At 45.0% G+C, this 10,610-nt stretch overlaps 1 protein-coding gene across 2 annotated transcripts in view; it reads right to left on the bottom strand.

The window, feature by feature from the left end:
- Window positions 1-10,610, bottom strand: part of CNST (consortin, connexin sorting protein) — a 122,370-nt gene that overhangs the window by 21,930 nt on the left and 89,830 nt on the right. For both annotated transcript variants that reach the window (XM_011955730.1, XM_011955731.1), the window contains exons 7-8: window positions 4,208-4,229; window positions 3,941-4,037 (exon numbers count right to left, since the gene is read on the bottom strand). In XM_011955730.1, coding sequence (XP_011811120.1) covers window positions 3,941-4,037; window positions 4,208-4,229 — 119 coding nt within the window. The remainder of the gene's footprint in view (window positions 1-3,940; window positions 4,038-4,207; window positions 4,230-10,610) is intronic.

Below are 10,610 nucleotides of genomic sequence, written 5' to 3'. Positions count from 1 at the left end.
CAACTTTTTTTTTTTTTTTGAGGCGGAGTCTCGCTCTGTCCCCCAGGCTGGAGTGAGTGGCACCATCTCCGCTCACTGCAAGTTCCGCCTCCCGGGTTAACGCCATTCTCCTGCCTCCGTCTCCCGAGTAGCTGGGACCACAGGCGCCCACCACCACGCCCGGCTAATTTTTGGTATTTTTAGTAGAGACGGGGTTTCACCGTGTTGGCCAGGATGGTTTCAACCTCCTGACCTCGTGATCCACCCGCCTCGGTCTCCCAAAGTGTTGGGATTACAGGCGTGAGCCACTGCGCCCGGCCTACTTGCAACTTCTTAAAGGGAGGCAGCAAAGGGTAGCAATAAAAAGGATACGTTTTTGCAACAAGTAGAAATGTGTTTGAATTTTGACATCTCTTTCAATTTCTACTTTAAGTAAAACCAACTTATTTTTCTTTCACTTTAAAATGAAACAGTTAAAAACCTCCGTGTGAATAATGAAGGAGAAGTGCATGCATCCATGTTCATCACAGAGAAGCTTGCTCATTCTAGCTTTATTGTACACTTAGCATTTGTAACTATTTTAGAAGTTTTAACCTTTTTATACTAATATGCTGTTTAACTTAAATAATGAGCCAAAGGTGAAAATAAAAAACATGATGATAATTTTATTCCATTTGTTTTTTTTATTTACTGACACTTTTTCTTTTTTTTTTTTCTTTTCTTTTCACCCTGGACTCCAAAAACATATTGATACTTTACTACTATAATTACCAATTGACAATTGAGGCCCACACCATATCCAGCAAAAGGCATTCCTGAAACGTCGGCTTCAGATTTCAGAGCATCTGGTGCTGAGGCTGCCACCTCAGCTCTGGGCTGCTGAGAGGTAGCTATTCAGTAGAGTTCATAGCACCTCCCCTGACACCCTGACTCAAATGATCAGATGTGGATCAGGAGAAGGAAGAAGTGGTCACCTTTGGGAGAATACAGCCTTCCTTCTCTCTCCCCACCCCAAAGAATCACTCTAAGTTTGTGAGCCTGCAAGAAAACACAGGCACATTTCACTTTCCTTTGGTCGTCTGCTTTGCCACTGGGCTTGCTGGTCTGCCCCTCCCTCTGTTAAAATGGGGGAAGGTTAGAGCAGTGGGGGCCACAGCCAAGGGGAAAGGGGGCCAAGCCACTCCTCCATGAATTCCAGGTACCCAAAGGTTCAGAAGATGTCCCTCGAAACACGTCCACAGGATTCAGAGACTAAATAAGATTGGGGACCACAGTCCCACAGGCACTGTGAAAGCACAGGGCAGAGAGAACCCCCACATCAGAGGAATGGGGTGTGTGGCTTCCAGCTGAGGGTCAGGTACCTAAAGGCTGCAAATATCTAGGGGAGCAGCTTGGGGGTAACCTCCTCCGTAGCTGTTCTTGCTGGAGCCACCACACAACCTGGGTTCAGTCATAAGCACCAATCCAGCGAACTCCAACTAGGAGCAGACTGTGTTCCCAGCCCTGGCAACTGGAGGGCGGAGAAGAGCTTTGAGTACAATGAGATTTAAGTGCGAAAATCAAGTTCAGGATTGAATAGGGCTAAGCTCTAAATAATCAAAATGAGAGTATTTAATAGCTTATTAGTAAGTGACTGAAAAGGTACAGAATCAGTCTGAGGTGCCATTCTATGAGTAGGAGGTGGGGTGGTGGACGACAGCTATGCCACGAAGTACAACCGCTTAAAGTATCGTATCTAATGAACTGAGATATCACTTAAGTGATAAGTAATAAAGACAATCTATGGGTACAATGTATTATTTACAAAATAGCCTGAAAATGGTTGCTTCATCCCATTATTTAGAAATACTACAGAAAATATGGGGAAAAAAACTCCATCATAATTTTGGAAAAGCCAAGATTTCCAAACTACATTTGGAGAGTCACCCACATTGTCGACATTTCTCTTTAAAACATTGTTTGGTGAAACCTGGGCAACATTTCTTTCCCGAGAATTCAGTCCATACTCCCTCATAGGGTTATTCCTGGGATATCTGGATTGTTGAAGCCTTTGATAAGCCATACAATGCACTTAGCAGAAGCAGGCTGCATTCAATTAGAAATGGGAAGACCTGGCCAGGCGCGGTGGCTCACGCCTGTAATTAATCCCAGCACTTTGGGAGGCCAAGGTAGGTGGATCACGAGGTCAGGAGACCGAGACCATCCTGGCTAACACGGTGAAATCCCGTCTCTACTAAAAATACAAAAAACTAGCCGGGCGAGGTGGCGGCGCCTGTAGTCCCAGCTACTCGGGAGGCTGAGGCAGGAGAAAGCCGTGAACCCGGGAGGCGGAGCTTGCAGTGAGCCGAGATTGCGCCACTGCACTCTAGCCTGGGCGACAGAGCAAGACTCCGTCTCAAAAAAAAAAAAAAAAAAAAAAGAAATGGGAAGACCCAGGTTCTAGCTGTGAATCAAAGCACCGAGCAAGTGAGTAAACTTGGTACCTCAGTTTCCCCATCTGTACCACATGAATCAAAGCAAAGGCCAAGTTGAAGGAGGTGCTGGGCAGCAACCATGCTAAGTAAGTCTCAAACTCAAACGCACAGCCTGTAATAGCACTTTTCCCAATGTGCTCAACATGGAGACACATCATACCCACACTGGGCAGCTTTGTGATATTTTTCCTCCTTTAAGATTGTTATGAAGCTCATTTTACAGTGATTTCTGATATAAAAATGACTGGAAAAGGAAAGACAGGAAGAACAGAGTCTAGTAGGACTGACCCAAGGTAACATCCCGAGCTTGTCTCAGAAGTGAAAAGGAGATAAAGTAAGATTTGAAAGAATAAAATATACTTTGCAAAGAGTAAAAGGCTGGCTGGGCATGGTGGCTCATGCCTGTAATTCCAGGACTTTGTGGGACTGAGGTGAGAGGACTGCTTGAGCTCAGGACTTCCAGACCAGCCTGAGCAACATAGTGAGACCTCCATATCCAAAAAATGTTTAAAAATTAACTGGACGCCGTGGTGTGTGCCTATAATCTCAGCTACTGGGGAGGCTGAGGTGGGAGGATTACTTGAGCCCAGGAGGTCGCTGCAGTGAGCCGTGATGGTGCCACTGCACTCCAGCCTGAGCAACAGTGTGAGACCCTGTCTCAAAAAAAAAGGGGGGGGGAGGGCAAAAGGCTAATTATGACATCATCATCATTGTCATCATCATATCACTTCAGGGCAACTCATCCAAAACACCTGACACTTCCTCTTCAATATCAGGGCTCTCAGGCCCAGGAACATAAAGCCTGGAAATACACATTAATAGTAAAATTAGATGTCAAGGGGAAAAAACCCTAAAATATATTTATTTATTTTTATTTTCTAAAGCTTTTATAATGAGCAACATGCCAAACATTTAGAAGAAAGCCTCTTAAAATCTTCTGATATAAGGGCACAAGGTGGTAGGAAATCATCATCAATGCTTTAGAAATGCACACACAAACTAAAGTATATCACATGTTAGTAAGCAGAAAAGGGGAGAAATTAAATTGCTACGAATTATCAAGATACCGAGTTTTAAATATCTAAATTGACAGAACAAATTTCTGGTAAAGTGCATACAATAACTGTTGGTTTTTAAACAGAAAACAATGTATGAATGTACCAATGCCAATTCTATTTCAGAGCATTTTGTACCATCTTTGCTTATTCTGTTAGATATATATATATAGCCACCTACTGAAAACATAAGAATTTTATGTTTTTATAAGAACTTAGATATTATGGTATCTACTACCAGATGTCTAAAATGTGGAGCTAAACAATATAAAAACTCTTGTTTTGCGATTTTTCTAGGAGAGGTATATGTACAAAAATGTAAGTGCAAAAAAAAAAGAAAAGCTCCTTCACAGCAAAGCAGAGGTAACGCCTGTAAAACACCAGCGGAGGCAGCTATCTCTCACGCTGCCCCTAGCTTCAGTGAAAACATACCTGACTCTTTGGTGGCAGCTCCTCTGTCCTTTGGATCTTCAGACACTAATAACTGCGTAGAGCATTTCCTTTCCTGGGACTTCTCCACAGCTGCTATCTAAAAAGTTTAAAATGAGAAAACCCAACTTTTGAGAAAACTGTTGCGTTAAACTAGGAACCTGAAAATAACTTGGGAAAGGTTTCTTTATTTTCCAAAATAGTCCATACAACAGACATATGACACAAACATTTTTCCTAGAAATATTTTCAAAAGAAACAATTTCTTACCTTATGTTTAGATAAAAGAGGACTGTAGAAAAAAAGAAAGAAAAAAGAATTAAAAAAAAAAATTACAGCAGCAATACGCTTCCAAACAAATGTCACTGAAATGGCTATAAAAAAATACCGCTTCTCTGGATTCTAATATTAGCACAGAACATTTCCACGGCTGAAACATTACCACTGGCTCACATAGTTCAAAGTGCAGCTATATCATGTGTTAATCTCCTTAGATGGCCAATTACTACTGGAAACCCCCAAAGAAGCTACCAACGCTGCACTCCAAAAGAAAAAAAAAAAGAATGCTAACCTTTTGCTAATAAATAAAGACGATTTCACATACACATATTTTAAAAATTTCAGTTTATGTCATTTTAGTCTAAAATAGATCATGGTTGAAGATAATTTTGTTGGAATTCTCCATGGAAACAGATAAAAAGTATAAATATTAAATGTTAGGGAATACCCAAGATAACAGAATGTATATATCCATTAAAGGCACACACAAAAAATGCTCATCGCCATTTTATTCATAATATTCACAAAACAAGAAACATCCCAAACGTCTACTAATGATAGAATGAATAAACTGCTGCATAGTCATCCAAGAAATCTGTACTGCAATAAAACAGAGCAAACCACTGTTACATGCAACAACATGGAACAAGACATACTGATGGGTGCAAGAATCTAGACATAAAAATCTATATTCTGCATGATCCCATTTATATACAATTACAGGACAGGCAAATATATTGTTAGAGAGTCCAGACAGTGGTTACTATTGGGGGTGGGTACGAAGTTGGCAGGTACATGAAGGAGCCTTCTGAGGGGCTGGAATGTTTCGTATCTTGTACCTTGCTCAGACTGCTAGTCACATAGACATATATGTTTATGCAAAAACTCATCAAACTTGTACACTTTATGTATAACTTGAAAATATTTTTAAATATTAAAAAATTTAAGAGTCATGATATGGGGGGAATTATCTAAATTTTGAAGCATAAAGACACCATGCTGATGTCATGTTCAATAAATATTTGTAAGTGAGTTCTTTACCTGCTGCATGAACTACGCGACAATTACCTGGCACTGCCTCACTCATGCAGTGGCATGAGCCACTGCACCCAGCCCATTAGCGATTTTTAAAAACTCTCATTAAAATAGGAATAAATGGATGCTTTAAAAAATTATGAAATATATTAGTCTTGCAAAAAAGGTACAGCCAGTAACAAATATGTACCCTCAACACAGCTTAAGAAAAATATTCCAGATAGTGAAGCTTCCAGGTATTCATTCCCGAATACATTTCCTTTCCTGTCCCCGAGGTGGCCACTTGCCTGAATTCAGTGTTTATTATTCCTATTCCTATCTTTCTGCTTGTTATATATGTATTTATAAATATAGTACTGTTTTGCATATATTTTGTAAATGTTAATCCTGTAACTTTCTTTTTTTTTTTTTTTTTTTTTGAGACGGAGTCTCGCTCTGTCGCCCGGACTGGAGTGCAGTGGCCGGATCTCAGCTCACTGCAAGGTCCGCCTCCTGGGTTCACGCCATTCTCCTGCCTCAGCCTCCCGAGTAGCTGGGACTACAGGCGCCCGCCACCTCGCCCGGCTAGTTTTTGTATTTTTAGTAGAGACGGGGTTTCACCGTGTTAGCCAGGATGGTCTCGATCTCCTGATCTCGTGATCCGCCCGTCTCGGCCTCCCAAAGTGCTGGGAACAGGCTTGAGCCACCGCGCCCGGCCATGCCTCACTATTAACAGAGCTTTAGTTAACTCTCATTGATTCTGAGAGAAAAGGAGAAAAAGTTATCCATAGAATGGAAAGTCTTTTAGCCTTTGTATGGAGAATTCATGTTCTAAATTCCAGAAATTTGCACTAGTTTAAACACTACTGTGTCCTTTTGTCCTCAGAAATCTGGATCTCCAAATAAGGATTTTTTTTTAAAAAAGGAAGTGCCTTATTTATTATTATTATTTAGTTTAAAAAATCCAGCTCCTTGATACAATTCAAGCAACTGAAAATTACCTAGTAAATGCAGTTTTTCTTTTGCAAGATTTTGGTTAGATACTATATTCTATTAGCTTTCCAGCATCAGACTACTCTTAAAAATGTCATGTTTTTACTGCAACACACAAACATTAGCAAGTAGAATCAAAAGCCCTAATACACAGTTCTGTCCATCCGAACTGCTCATCTCTTAACCAAAAAGAGATCAAAATCAGAAGTTATATTTTAAAATATCTAATCAGAAGAATCTTTTGAACCTACATAAAGTTGACCTTTTATTGAGTTCAGTGTAAGAAACTCAGTAAAAACTGAGAAAGGAACCTAAGAAATGAAAGATTCTCCCCGGGGCCTGAAAGCCTGGGGGGATGAATAACTCCTCTCTTCTCAGGCCCAGTCCCAAGGCCAAGGCCACTTGTGTGACAAGTGCGCGTCAGCGAGATAACAGAAGCAGGGAGAGAGCTGGTCGGAAGATTGAGCGAGAGGCCATCCAGGTACCACGTAGCAGTTACATCAGCCAGGGACACCTCCTGTTTACAGGAGACCATAAAACCCTGACCCCGTCCTTATGTGGGGCTGATGCCATTTTAGGCCTCAGCCCGTCTGCACCCGGGCGCTCATTAAAACAGCGTGTTGCTCCATCTACACTGCCTTGTGCTGTTTGTTGGTGCAGTCTCGGGATTCGAACCAATACTGGAGCCTTGCACCTGGTGCTGAAACCCAGGCCCTTGCTCACAACCTCTGTACCTTATTCCTAAAACTGTCCACTCTCCTTCAATATGTTGATGATACGCTCCTGTGTAGGTAGCCTCTCTCAAAAAGACTGCAACGTCCATACTATCTCTCTTTTAAATTTCCTGGCTCAGTGGGGGTATTGGGTCTCCCCTAAGAAAGCACAAATATGCACCCCCTCAGTCACCTCCCTAGGCCTAGCTCTTACCCTGCAAACCCGAGGGCTCACAACCAACCGCATACCCCTCCTCCAGTCCCTCCCACCTCTGCAAACTAAGCAAGAAATTCTCTCTTTTCTAGGACTAGTGGGATATTTTAGGCTCTGGGTTCCCTCCTTCGCTCTACTTGCCAAACCGTTACATTAAGCTGCTAACGGCCCTCTCCATGAGCCTTTAAACCCTGCACAGCCTATTACCCAACCCTTCCCTCTACTCCAGAAGACTCTCACCTCAGCCCCCGTCCTCACTCTCTCAAGACTCACCAAACCTTTCTCCCTCTATCTCAACAAACGGCGTGGAGTTGCACTACGTGTTCCAACCCAGTCTAAGGGACTCGCCCTCCAGACTGTTGCCAACCTCTCTAAACAGCTCGAAACCACAGTTCTCGGATGGCTTGCCTGTCTCCAAGCACTGGTGGCAGCTGCTGTCCTCACCCTTCAAAGTCTAAAACTATCCCTTCATGCCAACCTAACAGTTTATTCAACCCACAACATCAAAGATGTGCTAGCTCACCGCAGTGTACTAAGTCTCACGTCTGCCCCACGGCTCCTCCGACTGTACGCTCTATTCATAGAAACCCCCAAATCATCGGGCTAACCAGCTCCCGTCTAAATCTGGCCACGCTCTTACCTGAAGCCACTACCTCCCAAGACCCTGCACACTTCTGTGTGGACACTGTTCAAACCTTTCTTACACCTTTTCCAAATCTCACAGATCAACCCCTTCCAGATGCCTCCTTTACTTGGTTTGCAGATGGCAGCTCCTTCCTACACCAAGGACGCCGACACGCTGGCTATGCTATAGTGTCACCCGCCCACACTAGTGAAGCCGATGCACTCCCAGAGGCACCACCTCCCAAAAGGCTGAACTCAGCACCCTCACTCGAGCTCTCACTCTAGCAGCCGGACAACACATTAACATCATTCAGATTCTCGTTATGCGTTCCACGGAGGGCACTCACACTGGTCCATTTGGAAACAATGGGGTTTCCTAACTGCAAACAACACCCCTGTCATACACGGCTCTCCCATCAGCAAGCTCCTCCAGGCTGCCAGGTTCCCGCAGAAAGCTGCCATCATTCACTGCAGGGGCCCCCAAACCCCAGATGATCCTATATCAGCTGGAAATGCGCTAGCAGATCCGGTGGCCAAACAAGGAGCCCCACAACCGTGCAAGGCCAGTTCCTGTGCCTGTCCTCGTTCTTTCCTCTTACTCCTCAGAAGAAAAGGAGTCCTTCCAGGCCCAGAACCTCCAACAGCAAGGACCGTGGTACATCAAGGAAGGGCACTTCACTCTTCCTCACGCTCAAACAATGCCTGTCCTCCAAAGCCTCCACAACTCTTTCCACGCCAGCTACAGATCTCTCTTGCAACGTCTCCACCCTATTCTCACTTGTCCTCACCTTTCCAGCCGTGTTTGAGAGATCACCCAGTCCTGCTCTATCTGCCACTCACTGTCACCCCAGGGCTCCCTCTGGCCGCCGCCTTCTTCTAACCACCAAGCCCAGGGTGAGGTACCTGGGCAAGATTGGCAGGTAGACTTCACTCACATGCCGCCTGATAAACGGCTCCGCTGACCTTCTAGTCTTTGTCTGTACTTTCTCCGGGTGGGTAGAAGCATTCCCAACAACTTCAGAAGGTGCAAATGTCGTTATACAAACTCTCATCATGCGGACTCCCAATACCCATCCAGTCCGATAATGGGCCTGCCTTCATCAGCCAAATTACCCAAGGCGTCTCTACATCCTTGGGAATAAAATGGCTTCTCCACACACCCTACAGGCCTCAATCTTCAGGCAAAGTTGAAAAGGTCAACTCTGTCCTTAAAGCCCAACTCACCAAGCTGGCTCCAGAAACCCGCCAGTCGTGGACGAGAAGTCTTCCTTTCGCTCTCATGAGACTTCGTGCAACACCAAAAGCACCCACTTTTTACAGTCCCTTTGGAATCATGTATGGATGAGCTTTTGTCTCAGGGCCTCCACCCTTACCAGACTCTGAGCCACTCGGGAATTACCTCCCCTCCTTAATCCAGACACAGACTTTCATTCGTGAAGCAGCGAACGAGGCCACGCCTCTCCCTGCCGACCCCTCCTTGTCCTCTCAACATAACTGTCTTGCAGGCACAGACGTGTTTATCAGCCAACCCGACCCTCACAAAAAGCTGCAACCGAAGTGGACAGGCCCCTACACTGTGATACTCAGCACGCCAACGGCAGTGAGAGTCCAAGGACTCCCCGACTGGGTCTATCGTACCAGGGTCAAATTCACCCCCGAGGCTACTTCTTCCTCCAAAACATTAACAGATAACTGCTTGAGTGGTTGTCCAGGCCAATTTCTCCTACCAAGCTGAAATTAACCAAAACATTTTCTTTTTCTTAAAACCAAAACACAAGGAAGACTAAACACCTGCTTCCAGATATGGCCTGTATCTACCCAACCGGATGCCGTGCCTCACTTCCAACCAGAAGTCTTCATTCGGGAATATCCCTCACCATGATCCTCATACCGTCAGCAGCTGCCCTGCGGTCCACAACAGCCCTTCAGAGCTGCTGTGAGTGCTATCAGTCTTTCCACCACGGAGGAAAGATGCGACAATCCTTCACTCAGCATACTCATGTCAACAGTCCTTCACTCACCATCCTTATACAGAAAGATCCTGTTGGGGCACCTCAGTCGAGGAACGTGTTGAATCAGGAAAGAGTTATTATAAAGTAAAAAATCTAGGAGTATCTGGCAGTTGTAATGGGGCTATATGTCCAAAAGGGAAGCACTGGCGTCGTTTCACCAAAATTGGACAATGGGGAATAAACACTCATGTGCTTGAGGACATAAAGAGAGAACAGACTGTAGCCAAAGTAAAAGCCTCAAAACCAACAACTACCCCTGAAAATCACCCGTGGTACTTCCATCCCTCTATATAAAAACTACGAGCAGACGTATCCCTTCTCAAGCCAGAAAAAACCGGTCTCTACATCTAGGAAAGCACATCTGGCTCACCATGAATGTGTCCAATCGCTGGGTGTGCGGGGAAGCTCATACGAGTGAACAGTGGCCGTGGCACAGCACAGACATCCCCCTTAACTACTAGCATTTCAAAACCCCAGCCTCACTTTTACTCCTCAGGAACGCCCGCAGTCCTGGACACCTACCAACCCAGGAAGAGGAACGGTGAGGGCCGGGCGCGGTGGCTCACGCCTGTAATCCCAGAACTCTGGGAGGCCGAGATGGGCGGATCATGAGGTCAGGAGATCAAGACCATCCTGGCTAACATGGTGAAACCCCATCCCTACTGAAAAATACAAAAAATTAGCCGGGCAAGGTGGCGGCGCCTGTAGTCCCAGCTACTCGGGAGGCTGAGGCAGGAGAACGGCGTAAACCCGGGAGGCGGAGCTGGCAGTGAGCTGAGATCGCGCCACTGCACTCCAGCCTGGGAGACAGAGCGAGACTACGT

The sequence above is a fragment of the Colobus angolensis genome, unplaced genomic scaffold (assembly GCF_000951035.1).
Source record: "Colobus angolensis palliatus isolate OR3802 unplaced genomic scaffold, Cang.pa_1.0 Scaffold40, whole genome shotgun sequence".
Lineage (NCBI taxonomy): Eukaryota > Metazoa > Chordata > Mammalia > Primates > Cercopithecidae > Colobus > Colobus angolensis.
This window is presented reverse-complemented; position numbering and strand designations above follow the sequence as displayed.